Source organism: Macaca thibetana, chromosome 1 (assembly GCF_024542745.1).
Source record: "Macaca thibetana thibetana isolate TM-01 chromosome 1, ASM2454274v1, whole genome shotgun sequence".
Classification (NCBI taxonomy): Eukaryota; Metazoa; Chordata; class Mammalia; order Primates; family Cercopithecidae; genus Macaca; species Macaca thibetana.
Genome location: NC_065578.1, coordinates 218,331,132 through 218,346,563, shown reverse-complemented (window position 1 = coordinate 218,346,563; position 15,432 = coordinate 218,331,132). Strand labels below are relative to the sequence as shown.

General features: G+C 40.4%; 2 protein-coding genes across 4 annotated transcripts in view; both read left to right on the top strand.

The window, feature by feature from the left end:
- AHCTF1 (AT-hook containing transcription factor 1) overlaps positions 1-7,802 on the top strand; it is a 97,261-nt gene extending 89,459 nt beyond the window's left edge. For all 3 annotated transcript variants that reach the window (XM_050771586.1, XM_050771568.1, XM_050771577.1), the window contains 3 exons: positions 4,707-4,840; positions 5,851-5,933; positions 7,342-7,802. In XM_050771586.1, coding sequence (XP_050627543.1) covers positions 4,707-4,840; positions 5,851-5,933; positions 7,342-7,534 — 410 coding nt within the window. In that variant the 3' untranslated portion in view covers positions 7,535-7,802. The remainder of the gene's footprint in view (positions 1-4,706; positions 4,841-5,850; positions 5,934-7,341) is intronic.
- A 936-nt stretch (positions 7,803-8,738) lies between these two features.
- Positions 8,739-15,432, top strand: part of LOC126959051 (kinesin-like protein KIF28P) — a 69,749-nt gene continuing 63,055 nt past the window's right edge. The window contains 1 exon segment of the mRNA XM_050797989.1: positions 8,739-8,822. Within this exon segment, the coding sequence (XP_050653946.1) occupies positions 8,739-8,822 (84 nt within the window).

Genomic DNA, 15,432 nt, shown 5'->3' with positions numbered 1-15,432 from the left:
GGCTGAGGCGGGTGGATCACGAGATCAGGAGATCAAGACCATCCTGGCTAACATGGTAAAACCCTGTCTCTACTAAAAATATACAAAAAATTAGCCGGGCGTGGTGGCGGGTGCCTGTAGTCCCAGCTACTTGGGAAGCTGAGGCAGGAGAATGGTGTGAACCTGGGAGGCAGAGCTTGCAGTGAGCCGAGATTGTGCCACTGCACTCCAGCCGGGGTGACAGAGTGAGACACTGTCTCAAAAAATAAAAATAAAAAAGTAGATGACTTGTTGTACTTGATATAGTTTGAGCCCAGGAAAATGCCTCTCCCCATAACAATTGATCATTTGTCCTAAAAATGATTTGTGGCTATAGGGGATCCTCTTCTCCCCTCCTCACTCAGAAAATTTTTAATTAGATCTTCGATTTTGGTAGTATAACTTAATTTCTTCGTGGTGGTAGAAAAGTGTGCATGGTTATACCTGTGTTTTGCATGAAGGAGAATGAAATGACAGAATGTGTGATATTTTAGTTACCTTTTAAAGTTCATTTTATTAGGATGTTATTAAAAAGTTAAAAAGGAAAAAAAAGTTAAAATGAAAATCATTTGATTGGCAGGAAGTCGTTAACATATAACTTATACACTCCTCAGGACTTGGATAAATGTAGTAAACACCAACAGTGAGAGCTATTTTGTTAGAGCCTAGCAAACATCTCAGTAATTCTGATTTTTGTCATCTTTACATATTTTTCATTTCTGTACCTACTAATTTTAACTGTTTTCTGTTAAACTAAAAATACATGGCAGCAACATGGCAAAAAAAAAAAAAAAATCTCTACAAAAAGTACAAAAATTAGCCAGACGTGGTGGCATGGGCTTATGGTCCCAGCTACTTGGGAGGCTGAGGCAGGAGAATCACTTGAGCCTGAGAGTTTGAGGCTGCAGTGAGCCATGATCGTGTGCCACTGCACTCCAGCCTGGGCAACAGAGCAAGACCATGTCTCAAAACAAAAACAATACATGCTTACTTAGCAAAAACTAGAAAACAGAAGTATATAATCCAGCCATCGAAAGAATCGCTATTCACATTTTCCTGTATCTCGTTCCAGATACGTATGTGTGGTTGGTTTTAAAAACCTACAGTTTATGTACATGCATACATTCTGCTTCTTTCTCCCTACTTATTTCGTGATCATTTTCAGTTCCTTTTTTTGTTGTTGAGATGGAGTTTTGCTGTTGTTACCCAGGCTGGAGTGCAATGGCACGATCTTGGCTCACTGCAACCTCTGCCTCCTGGGTTCAAACAATTCTCCTGCCCCAGCCTCCCCAGTAGCTGGGATTACAGGTGCCTGCCACCATGCCCAGGTCATTTTTTTGTGTTTTTAGTAGAGATAGGGTTTCGCCATGTTGGCCATGCTAGTCTCAAACTCCTGACCTCAGATAATCCACCCACCTTGGCCTCCTAAAGTGCTGGGATTACAGGCATGAGCCACTCTGCCCAGCCTCCAGTTAATCTTAAATATTCTTCAAAATCCAACCAGCCTGGGCAACTTGATGGGAACCCATCTCTACAAAAGAAAAATTTTTAACGATTTGGGCATGGTGGCTGGCACCTGTAGTCCCAGCTACTTGGGAGGCTGAGGTGTGAGGATGGCTTGAGCCCGGGAGGTTGAGGTTGCAGCGAGCCATCACACCACTGTGGTCCAGCCCAGGTGACAGACTGAGATCCTGTCACCTCCCCCCGCACCCCCCCAAAAAAATATATATATATATATGTTTCAAAATCTTAAACGTAATTTTTTTTTTCCTATTGGCATTTCATCTCACAAATATGCCACAGATTGTTTAAACCCTCTTCTGTTGGGTATTTGAATTACTTTCAGATTTTTTAATATTAGAAATAGGCACCTTGTAGAATGAGATGATGGGATTGGAGGGGATAAGAAACTTGGGATTGAGATCTCCCATTTCTGCCAGTTACTAGCTGGGCAGAAAATCATATAACCTTTCTGTGCCTTGTTTCCTCATCCTAGAATGAATGTGGTAGTGCGTACCTTACAGGGGTTCTTACGAGTACTCACTACTTTAGCAAAGCAATGACCACTCTGGACATAGCTTCCTATCTTCCTCTGCCCTTTATACTGTTACCATACCTTGTCCCTTGTGCCTATTTATATTCTAAACTTCGTTTTACATAGGGATGGAGGTGCAGAGAAGACTGGGTGTAGGTCTACTATATGATTGGAAGGCTAGAGGTGGTCCTTTATTTTATTGAAACATAGTGAAGAAATTATCATAGAATTTTGTGTTTTACTAAATGAATATGAAACTTCACATTTCATACAGCAGATATTAAGAAGGGCTTGCTGTATACCTAAGGCCATGCTAGATACATGATGTTCATATATCATTTGATTCCCACTGCAACCCAGTGAAGTATAGGTACTTTTACTTCCTTCTATCCTCATTGAGGAACTTGAAGTTCATTGAGACTGAGCGTTCACATCACCCAGGGAATAAGCTGTGTTGTCCTGGAGCTACTAGTGCTGCTACTGGCTGGTAAGAGCCAATTGTTAAATATCCAAGAACTTGTAACCCAGCCATGGTTTGCACTGGCCACAGGAGGCACATTTATACCTTAGAAATCAGCACATGCTGTACATCAGCGCTCTCTGAATTCTCAGAGTCATTTACTCGCACACAGTTGGGTTTGAACCTAGGTCTTTTGAACTCCTTAATCCTCAAAACAGAGATGGGTAAAGAATTGACACACACTCAAAGTCTCATCTGTGCTATAATATAAGCATATGGAAAAAATGGTGGAGGCTATTTTTGCATGTGATAGTATATTTTTGTATTTCTTTATATATTCCTTTGAAATGGAGTAGGAAAGCTTGGTGAAGATTATGAAAAGTGAAAGAAATTGTCTTTTCAGGTAGTCTAAAAGAGAGTTGTAGAATGTATAATTTTCGTTATAAAAATGTAGTATTTTTGTTCATCTGTTTCTTGAAACCAAAAGAGAGACCACCAGTAGACCGTTGCCATTTCTGCCATTTACAAACTGGGAGCAGAGATTATTTCTGATATCAACTCTGTTATTTCTTTTTTTTTTTTTTTTTTTTTTTTTTTTTTTTTTTTTGAGACGGAGTCTTGCTCTGTAGCCTGGGCTGGAGTGCAGTGGCCGGATCTCAGCTCACTGCAAGCTCCGCCTCCCGGGTTTATGCCATTCTCCTGCCTCAGCCTCCGGAGTAGCTGGGACTACAGGCGCCCGCCACCTCGCCCGGCTAGTTTTTTGTATTTTTAGTAGAGACGGGGTTTCACCATGTTAGCCAGGATGGTCTCGATCTCCTGACCTCGTGATCCGCCCGTCTCGGCCTCCCAAAGTGCTGGGATTACAGGCTTGAGCCACCGCGCCCGGCCTGTTATTTCTTTTTTTAAGAATCATATGCTTATATATACCTACTGTGTACCCACAAAAAAAATTTTTTTAAAGAATCATATGCTTTAAAAGCAGAATTTGATATCTGATAGAACTCTTGACTGTCCCAGTAGCTGAGATAACATTGAACTATAATTTTATTTCAAGGGTTTATAAATGAAATGGGATTTATATAACAAATGCGAACATGTGTAGGCACTTACCACTACCATGCCACACATTGTTCTACTTCTTTCATCCTCGGAACAATTTTGAGATCGATGCAATTATTAACCTTATTTTATAGAAACTGATGCACAGACAGCTTTAAGTTACTTGAAGGTGGGATTTACTCCGTCAGACTGATTAAACTGAACTGTGCTCCTCTGTAATTACATTGATGATTGCTTTTAATATGGGGGCCCTATAGTTAAAAAAAAAAAAAAAAAAGGTCTGTGTGGTAAATGTTTTTAATTCCTTATTTTAAACCAATTGTTGTTTAAACCATTTTTATTTATCTATGGAATATCTTCCTGTTAGCTTTTAACTCTGTTACCCAGGCTGGAGTGCAGTGGCACAATCGTGGCTCACTGTAGCCTCAACTTCCCAGACTCAAGCCTCCCAAGTAGCTGACCCCACAGGCGTGCACCACCACATGGGCTGATCTTTTTAGAACTTTTTTAGAGACAGGGTTCTCACTTCGTTGATCAGGCTGGTCTTGAACTCCTGGCCTTAAGCTGTCCTCCTGCCTCAGCCTCCCAAAGTGCTGGAATTATAGTGGTGAGCCACTGCACCTGGCACTTTCTCCTTTTGTGGACATGAACTTTTCTGTTTGACTGGAACAAGTAGTTCAAAATGAACTGGCTAGAGTTTCTCTTTTTTGATAATAAAAAACCTACTTTGTAAATAACGTGTCTGGAATAGCAGTAGTTACGGCACAGACTAGCTCAGGTTACATATAGGATTAATGCTTTCCCTCCCCAGAATGCTTGAGGAGCAGTAAGGATTAAAAGAAATAGACTAAACAAACAGTTCTGTACCTGCTTTCATGGCCTGTCTTTATATTGTAGCCCTTTTTAGTTTGAAGCGTTAAATCGTCCCACACATTTGGCTTACCCAAATGATGCTGGGATTTTTCCTGTCATTTCTCTGCTAACATGGATAATTAGGTTACAATACTAATGGTTTCCAGGTTTGGGGATGTTTGCATCTTTCTAAAGTACATCATTTGTTCCAGGTTTTTATTGTAGTTATATATTTGCACACATATATAAAGATACAAATACAGTGTTTTCAACTTTTTTTAGCTAAAAAAATAGAGGTTCCTGCACAGTTGAAAGAATTAGTTTCGGATTTATCTTCTCAGTTTGTCATCTCACCTCCTACTTTAAGGAGCAGACAAAAAAACACATCCAATAAGAACAAGCTTGAAGATGAACTGGTAAGAAATGCATGATTTTATTTGTGTTTGTTAAAACATACTTTTTTTTTTTTTTAAATGTTTTGTTTTAATTTTATTTAAATTTTAATGATTTTAAATTTTGTTTAAGTAAATGTCTTAAAGATAACAGTCATGTGTACTAAAAGCCAAAAATGGTCTTGTCTGCCCCTTTGGAGACCCTCCTTACCTTTAAGACACATTTGTGGTATGTTACCGATGATATTTTACTGGCAGTTCTAGTTTAAATTACCTGTTTGTGGAAAGGTTTTTAAATTCTAGTGTCCATCAGAATTGCCTGGGTGTTTTTTAAAGAAATAGTTGAGGGGTTGAGTGCAAGTCCCTTATGTTTATAAATGTTAATTCATAAGCATTGATTGAATTGTCTGCCATGAGTCTGTTACTCTGTAAATTACACAAAATAATTCAGGCAAATTCCTTGTCTGTCAAGCACCTGCAGTTCAACTGAGATACACAGTTTCATTGAGATGAAAACAATTATTTCAAATCATTTATACTGAAATACTTTATAGACCAAGGTTAGAGGAGACAGGCATTCCTCCTGACAGAGTAAATGGCAGAGGCAAGGGCTCAGAGCATGGCAGTAGCAGGCAGATGAGGAGTGTTCATTGTGAATAGCCATGTGTATATTGCAGGTAGTTTCTATGAAAGATGAAATGTGTGGTAGGAGAGAATAGTCTCTGGTTGTCTACTTAGAAACCGAGAGCCTGGATATGGGCAAAGGGAGTGGGTACAGAAGGCAGTAGACAGTGGAAACATTCAAAAATAAAACTGATCATAACTTGGAGATGAGTTGAATTGTAGGAATAAAGAACAGGCCTACATGACTAAGATTTCTACTAAAAAGCATCAGAAAAGGAGTCAGTTTTGCACTGGCAAGTTTGAATTCATCAGCAGTGTTTGGCTATAGTATTTATTCCTTGTCTCAGTATAGAAGTTTTAAAATTAGTTTCGTGTTTAGTACTTAACTTTTTAAAATGTTTAACCCATAGAATGATGATGCACAATCAGTAGAAACTGTGGGAAAGCCAAAAGCGAAGCGAATCAGGACATCAAAAACAAAACAAGCAAGCAAGTATGACCTTCTGTTCTGTTCTTGATTGATTGATTGATTGATTGAGACAGTCTCGCTCTGTCGCCAAGGCTGGAGTGCAGTGGTGTGATTTTGGCTCGCTGCAACCTCTGCCTCCCAGGTTCAGGGGATTCTCTTGCCTCAGCCTCCCAAGTGGCTGGGACTACAGGTGCTGCTGAAGGTGGATTTCTTTATTTCTTTATATATATATATATATATATATATATATATATATATATATTTATTTATTTATTTATTTATTTATTTTTTTGAGATGGAGTCTGGCTCTGTCACCCAGGCGGGAGTGCAGTGGCCGGATCTCAGCTCACTGCAAGCTCCGCCTCCCGGGTTCACGCCATTCTCCTGCCTCAGCCTCCCGAGTAGCTGGGACTACAGGCGCCCGTCACCTCGCCCGGCTAGTTTTTTGTATTTTTTAGTAGAGACTGGGTTTCACCGTGTTAGCCAGGATGGTCTCGATCTCCTGACCTCGTGATCCGCCCGCCTCGGCCTCCCAAAGTGCTGGGATTACAGGCGTGAGCCACCGCGCCCGGCCGATTTCTTTATATATTAATAGCATGAAAGCCCAGTCCTTTTAAAAGGAGCATGGGAGGAATAAAAATAAAATAATAAAAGGAGGATGGTAGGGTGGGGGCAGTTTAGTTCCCAGTGGATCTTTCTGGTTTTTGCAGAAAAACAAAGTAGGGGAGGGAAGTGTGATGGTTTACCTCTTTGTTAGGAAAATTACTAAAAAATAATGATACATTTTAAAATCCTGCAGTTATTTTACAAAAAGCAATAAAACTGCATCCATGGGAAAATTACTGCATTTCAGATACATTTGTTCCACAGAATCTTGTCTATGCTGTGCTTAGTAGGCAGGGTTGAATTTAATAAAAGTACAAGTTGAGCATTTTATTTAAAAACTGATTTAATAACACTATTACTGACATCACTATTTACATATATATATACTGGCGTATCTATTTGAGAAACTCTTGTGTGTGAAATTCTGTGGATCTTTGCTAATTGCTGGTGTTTGATCATTCACAGTTCTGATGGGCCTGCGGGGCTCTCATCCCCTGGGCTGACTACTGGTACTCGGCCCATCCTTGTAATCCAGCAGTAGTTTTTCATACATTTGAAACATTTAGAGGAAAATTCAATAATTGAATAATTGTTTGTAAATATTCTAATCGAAAAGGAAAAATTCCCCTTAATGAAACCTTAACTCTGCTTCTGATTAGCTTATATGACTTAAAGCTTCACTTCAGTTCTCTTGAAACTATTACATCTTTTATAAAATGAAAGCACTAAGCAGTCCCTAAGGTTTCTCTCAACATGTTGGGAAGCCAGTTTTATTTTATAGCGTAATGTGTTTATTCTTACTTGATCATATCTTTTTTTTTTTCAGAAACACAGAAAAAGAAAGTGCTTGGTCACCTCCTCCCATAGAAATTCGGCTGATTTCCCCCTTGGCTAGCCCAGTTGACGGAGTCAAGAGCAAACCAAGAAAAACTACAGAAGTGACAGGAACAGGTCGTGGAAGGAGCAGAAAGAAACTATCTTCGTATCCAAAGCAAATTTTACGCAGAAAAATGCTGTAATTTCTTGGGAAGTTTTTAATGTACACCTATTTGTAAAGTCATCAGAATAGTGTGGATTATTAAATATCTAGTTTGGAAGAAAATAATTTATATAAATTATTGTAAATTTTTATGTAAACAGAAGGTCTTCAATAAGTAAGTAACTCCATATGGAGTGATTGTTTCAGTCCAGGCAATTTTTCTATTTTATATTAAGACTTCATACATTTATATAATATGTAAATATGGCTTCTTAATGGAATGTTAAATAAAATGTATACTTCACAGTTGTTTGTGTCTGTTGGTTTTTGAAAGGGAGGGGTATCTGTTTGGATAGTTTTATATGCTCATTGGTCTCATTTTCTCTATAATGAAAATATTAGACCAGTCTTAAAATGGGGATGATTGAACTATTGATATTTCTTTTTACAGTTACTATTTTATAATTTATGCACTTTGATTCTGTGATTCAGATTTCTAATCATAAAATGTTTTTTTTTTTTTTTTTTTTTTGCTTTTGGCTGTTACTATGTTAAAATTGAATTATGGGCATGTAATTTTGCCATCTTTGTAGTTTCACAAATTTTGTGTAATCTACCTCAAATGAATAATCCAAGTATTGGTTAACTATATGTTGGCATCTCTTATTCAGCAAGCTTACAGACTCTTCAAAGTCTTAGTCAAAGACTAATCCAGGTTAGATTGACCGGTTCACTGCTCACTTGCAACCTTATCAAAGGGTTTCAAAGGGAAAGTAAAATAAACCTGTTTATGGATATGGAGTGCATCTTGTATGTGCCTAATATTGATAGGATGAGATGTCTGAACAAATTTTTATAATATTGCTGTGAAGGAGCTTGCTACCGAACCACAGAAATCCCTTAATATTCAGGTTTTAAAACTGGCAAATTCTCACAGAACCTCAGGCACAGATTATTAAGGTTGGGAGAGAGTGAGTAGATGTAGAAAAGGAAAGCAGCAGCACACGCCCTGTTCTCTACAGTACAACTGTGCAATTACGCAATGATACTTCGTGTAGGCTCTAACATTCATCAATAAATAAGTGTTGTAAAATAATTTATAACAGGCAATTGATAGTGTGTAATGAATGGACTATTAATAATTGATCGCCTAGAAACGAACTGCTTTTGTGGGCTAAGCTTTTAATGTTTTAATGTGAAGCATAAGCAGTGTGCTCTCTGCATTTATTTTTCTACCAAATAATATGGATAATGAGAAACTGATGAAAATGCCTACGCCAAGTATGGACAGTGTGAAAGTAGCAGTGCGAGTGCGGCCTTTTAGTCAGGTTAGTGATGGATGTTACGCTGCCTTGTTGAAAATTTCACTGACTTTGATTTTACTACTTTTTTAATGATAGTTATCAAACTTGTATTTAAGCTGCTTGTCATTTATGGAATATTGAACTTATTTAAATGAACTTGTTGAATTAATTTAAAGATCTAAACATTATTCAGCAAACAGTTTTACTCCTTTGCGCAAGTAGCACAATAAATATGGATGAGATGTTTGTCAAGTTAATGCTTTTTTAAACCAACGCAATTTGGTGAATATAGATGTGTGGTACCTGTTTTTAATAAATGTACTTTTTCCCCCTCTGTGAATGTAGATCATAAGCAAACAAATTGCCTGTTCTAAATGAACTTTATATATATTTTAAATGAATGTATGTACTTATGTATAAATGTCTTTATATAGCTTGAATAAAAACACTGCTCATTAAAATGTGTTGCTACAGCATTTTAGGATAGCACATGAATGATATTCTCGGACCTTGTAGCAACTATGTATCTGATGATAACAGCACTGGTTAAACTAAGGTATTTAGTATCATAGTGAGGTAAACAATAGACTCAGATCAGGTATAGTTAGTTCTGCCTGGATAGATACTGAAGGCTTCCTACATGTCGATAGAAGCATTTGAGAGGACTGTAAAGGCTTAGTAAAATGTGAGTAAAGACTTGCTCGACAAAACAATATGTAAAGGCCTGGTCCTGAATGGGCTACAATGGAATGACCTTATATGAGGTCTTCCTGCTTTTACCATTATCAATATTACTTTGTACATCTTCAGCTGGAATCAGTTCTGTCTGTCCTGTGCCTCTGCATTCATCTATATTGTGGAGAATAGTTCAACAGCTGGGCACAGCTGTGTAATTACATAACCAGGTATATGTATAACTAGATAAGTGTAGCTGCTATTTAAGGCTTCGAAAGTAGCATGGTTTCTAAGGCAACTGATCAAAAAATACCCAAGAATGAATTTGTGACCAGTATATTAACTGCTTTGGCCCAAACAGACCTTCAGCAACGACGCAAGTGGTTATTGCTGCTGTCATTTTCACTGACCTCTAATATTGCCAGGATGAGTAACTGCAAGTTTTAAACAGTAAATAAGGACTTGTAGGATTAGGCACTAAAACAGTCATGTATTTACAGAACCTTTAGGTTCCCTTTACAAAAAGATTGCATTTTATTCAGGTTCACCACCAAAGCTGACTAGCTTGGACTAGAATGGTCTAAGCAGGGAGTACAGAGGATGGATTCCGGAGACAGCTTGCAGGTGCAGTGCTTGCTCTGTAGCCACAGGGGCTGTGTTCTAAGGCCCCCAGTGGACTCCTGAAACCACAGGTGGAACCTAACCCTATATATACACTACATTTTTTCCCTGTACATACATACCTATGATAGTGTATAAATTAGTCACAGACTCTTGTACTTTGGGGCCATGATAAAAATAACAGGGGCATAAGTACTGCAGTGCCACCACGGTCATCTGGTAACCAAGATGGTTACTAAGCGACTCCACATGGATATGCTAGACAAGGATGATTCACGTCCAGGCAGGACAGTGGGATGGCATGAGATTTTCACACACTTCTTAGACTGGTGGCACAATTTAAAACATACAAGGTATTTCTGGAATTTTCCATTTCATATTTTCAGATTCTGGTTGACTGCTGGTAACAAACCACAGAAAGTGAAACTGCAGACAAGGGGGGACTACCGTAGACAGAGATCATCCTGCCTAGACAACTGCAATACCTCCTACATGAACTTGCCACCCCCGATCCATTCTTTACCTAGCAGTAAGAGAAAACTACATGTAAAACTATCATGGAGCTCTCTGCTCAAAACCTTTCAGTTTATTGAAAATAAAGTTTTACAGTTTACGAGGCCTAGGTGACCTGGACACTGCCTAATTTTCTAACTCCATATCTAATGCTTATGTTCATTGTGGGATCAGAGAACCTAGTTTATGACACTTTCATTATAAGAAGCAATATATTGCTGGGTACAGTGGCTCACCTGTAATCCCAGCACTTTGGGAGGCCGAGTTCAAGACCAGCCTGGCCAACATGGTGAAACCCCATCTCTACTAAAAATACAAAAATTAGCCGGGTGTGGTCACGCATACTTGTAGTCCCAGCTACTTGGGAGGCTGAGACACGAGAATTATTTTAACCCGGGAGGCAGAGCCTGCAGTGAACCAAGATCACACCACTGTACTCCAGCCTGGGCGACAGAGTGAGACTCTGTTTCAAAAAAAAAAAAAAAAAGGCAATATATTCTCAGACAGTATATTCTCTGGGCCTCAGTTTATCTGTAAAATGGGCTCGACACTTCCCAAGATTGCTATCGTAAGTAACAGAGGAAATACGTACGTATATCGCAGAGCACAGTGCCTGACAACTATTTCAGCTGCTACGTTTTTCACCATAATCTCTTTTAAACAACTTTGGGGTAATACAATTCAAAGTATACAATTCAATGGTTTTAAATATGTTCAGATATGTGCAACCATCACCACAGTCAATCTCAGAACATTTCCTCACCTAAGAATTTCTGTACCTTTTAATTATCCTATTTCCCGTCCCTAAGCAACCACTAATGTCCCCTGCAGATTTCCCTTCCTGGGTGTTTCCTATGAGTAGAATCATATACAGTCTTTTGTGACTGACTTTCACACAGCGTGTTTTCAAGGTCCACCCATGTTGCAACCTATATCAAAATGTCATTCTCTATGGCTGGTGAATATTCAGGATTCTATTTTGTGGATACACACGGTTTTGTTCATCAGCAGGACACTTCAGTTGGTTCTGCCTTTTGCCTATTATTAATGACTGGTACACACATTTGTGTACAAGTTTTTGTGTGGGCATGCTTTCATTTCTCTTGGTTATATACCTAAGCATTGAATTGCTGAGCCATACGGTAGCTAATTTAATCATTTGAGATATTCCCAGATTGTCCTCTAAAGCAGCTGTACCAACTTACATTCCCAACGGCGGTACATAAGGGTTCCAAATTGTTCACATCCCTGCCAACAACTGTTACCCGACTTTCCAATTACAGTCATCCTAGCTGAAATGAAGTGGCATATCGTGGCTATGATTTACATTTCTCTAGTGACTAATGGTATCAAGCATCTTTTTAGGGGTATTTATTTGTATATCTTCCTGGAGAAGTATCAATTCAGATTCTTTGCTCATTTTTTAAACTGGATTGTCTTTGAGCTGATCTTTATAGATTATGAATATGAATCCTTATCAGATACATGATTTGAAAATTTTCCTCCCATTCCGTGGATTGTATTTTTCACATTATCGGTGTTCTTTGAAGCAGAAACATTTTAAATGTTGGCAATTTTATTGCTTTGCTTTAGATGGCATATCCAAGAATCCTTTGTCCAATCCAAGGCCATGAAGATTTATTCCTGTTCTTCTAAGGCTTTTATAGTTTTAGCTCTTACATTTATGCTTTTAATTCGAGGTAATGTTGTATATAGTAAGAGATCAATTTTTTTTTTTTTATAAAGAAACAGTCTCCCTCTGTCACCCAGGCTGGAGGGCAGTGGTATGATCATAGCTCACTGTAACCTCAAATCCCAGGCTCAGGCACTCCCTGTACTTCAGCCTCCAAAATAGCTAGGGCTATAGGTATGTGCCACTGTGCCCAACATTTTTTTTTTTTTTAAATAGAGATAGGGTCTCACTATGTTGCCAGGCTGGTCTCAAACTCCTAACCTCAAGTTATCCCCCTACCTCAGCCTCCCAAAGAGTTGAGATTACAGGCATGAGCCACTGCATCCAGCCAATTTCATTCTCACATAGCTATCCAGTTCTCCCAGTATCATTTCTTAAAAAGGCTCTTCTTTTCCCCATTGGATGGTTCTAGCAGCCTTGTTGAAAATCAGCTGACCATAGATGTCAGGGTTTATTTTTGGACTCAATTCTATTAATTTGTATGTCTGCCCTTGTCAGTACCACACTGCCTTCATTACTGTTGGTTGGTATTAAGTTGTGAAATCAGGGAGTGTAAATTCCACTTTTTTCTTCATTTTCAAGATTGTTTTAGCTACTATGGGTCCTTTGCAATCCATATGAATTTCTGAAGCAGCTCATCACGGCCAGGCATGGCAGCTCACGCCTGTAATCCCAGCATTTTGGGAGGCCGAGATGGGTGGATCGCCTGAGATGAGGAGTTCGAGACCAGCCTGATCAACATGGTGAAACCCCATCTCTAAGAAAAATACAAAAATTAGCCAGGCATGATGGGGGGCGCCTGTAATCCCAGCTACTCAGGAGGCTGGGGCAGGAGAATTGCCTGAACCCAGGAGGCAGAGGTTGCAGTGAGCTGAGACTGTGCCTTTGCACTCCAGCCTGGGTGACAGTGAGACTCCGTCTCCAGAGGAAAAAAAAAAAAAAAATTAGCTCAGCATTTTCTACAAAGAAGTCGAGTGGGTTCTCACAGGGAACGCACTGGATCTGTATATTAGTTTGGTGAATTCTGCCTTCCAAATGACCATAAGTCTTCTGATCCATGAACATAGGATGTTTTTCCAGTCTTCGGTTTCTTAGTTTCTTTCAATAAAGTCATATAGCTGGCGGGGACGGTGGCTCACGCCTGTCATCCCAGCACTTTGGAAGGCCGAGGCAGGCGGATCACGAGGTCAGGAGATCAAGACCATCCTGTCTAACACGGTGAAACCCCGTCTCTACTAAAAAAAAAATACAAAAAACTAGCCAGGCGTGGTGGTGGTGCCTGTGTTCCCAGCTACTCAGGAGGCTGAGGCAGGAGAATGGCGTGAACCCGGGAGGCGGAGCTTGCAGTGAGCTGAGATCCGGCCACTGCACTCCAGCCTGGGCAGCAGAGCAAGATTGTCTCACAAAAAAAAAGAAAAAAGAAAAAAAGTCATACAGCTTTCAGAGTGTGGTTTGTACTTCTTTCATTAAATGTATTCCTATTCTTTTATTATTTATTTATTTATTTTTGAGACAGTTTTTCACTCGTCACCCAGGCTAGAGTGCAGTGGCACAATCTCGGCTCACTGCAACCTCCGCCTCCCGGGTTCACGCCATTCTCCTGCCTCAGCCTCCCAAGTAGCTGGGATTACAGGCGCCCGCCACCACGTCCCGCTAATTTTTTGTATTTTTAGTAGAGACGGGGTTTCACCGTGTTAGCCAGGTTGGTCTCGATCTCCTGACCTCGTGATCCACCTGCCTCGGCCTCCCAAAGTGCTGGGATTACAGGCTTCAGCCACCGTGCCCGGCCTTATATATATATTTTTTTATTTTTGTGGGTCCCCATAAGAATGAACTCTATGTAACTGCCTCACAGTTAAAGGGAGGCAGAGCCACACGAGGAAGTACCAAGAACAGGCAAAAGAGAGGAGAGAGCAGGACTTACAGCGTTTGCCGTCGTTTCTGCAGGAAGCAATGGGCAAGGCAGAGGAGACAAGTTTGACAAGGTTAGGATTGGATAGTATGAATAATTTTGGTGGGCTCTGACCTGTAAGAGTGGTCTTTAGTTGTTTAGTACCTGGCCTTGGGGGTGATTTAAAGCAGGGGAAGTACTGGCTTGGTGTAGAGGAGTTAGATAGAGGAGGTAGTTGGGGATGTGGGTGTAGAGGAGTTAGACAGAGGAGGTAGTTGGGGATGTGGGTGTAGAGGAGTTAGACAGAGGAGGTAGTTGGGGATGTGGGTGTAGAGGAGTTAGACAGAGGAGGTAGTTGGGGATGTGGGTGTAGAGGAGTTAGACAGAGGAGGTAGTTGGGGATGTGGGTGTAGAGGAGTTAGAGGAGGTAGTTGGGGATGTGGGTGTAGAGGAGTTAGACAGAGGAGGTAGTTGGGGATGTGGGTGTATAGGAGTTAGATAGAGGAGGTAGTTGGGGATGTGGGTGTATAGGAGTTAGACAGAGGAGGTAGTTGGGGATGTGGGTGTAGAGGAGTTAGACAGAGGAGGTAGTTGGGGATGTGGGTGTATAGGAGTTAGAGGAGGCAGATGGGGATGTGGGCTTTGATTGGTGTATAGGAGTTAGACAGAGGAGGTAGTTGGGGATGTGGGTGTAGAGGAGTTAGACAGAGGAGGTAGTTGGGGATGTGGGTATAGAAGAGTTAGAGGAGGTAGTTGGGGATGTGGGTGTATAGGAGTTAGAGGAGGCAGATGGGGATGTGGGCTTTGATTGGTGTATAGGAGTTAGACAGAGGAGGTAGTTGGGGATGTGGGTGTATAGGAGTTAGATAGAGGAGGTAGTTGGGGATGTGGGTGTATAGGAGTTAGAGGAGGTAGATGGGGATATGGATTTTGGTGTATACCAGTTAGACAGAGGAGGTAGTTGGGGATGTGGGTGTAGAGGAGTTAGACAGAGGAGGTAGTTGGGGATGTGGGTGTAGAGGAGTTAGACAGAGGAGGTAGTTGGGGATATGGACTTTGATTGGTGTGTAGGAGTTAGATAGAGGAGGTAGTTGGGGATGTGGGTGTAGAGGAGTTAGACAGAGGAGGTACTTGGGGATGTGGGTGTAGAGGAGTTAGACAGAGGAGGTAGTTGGGGATGTGGGTGTAGAGGAGTTAGACAGAGGAGGTAGTTGGGTATGTGGGTGTATAGGAGTTAGACA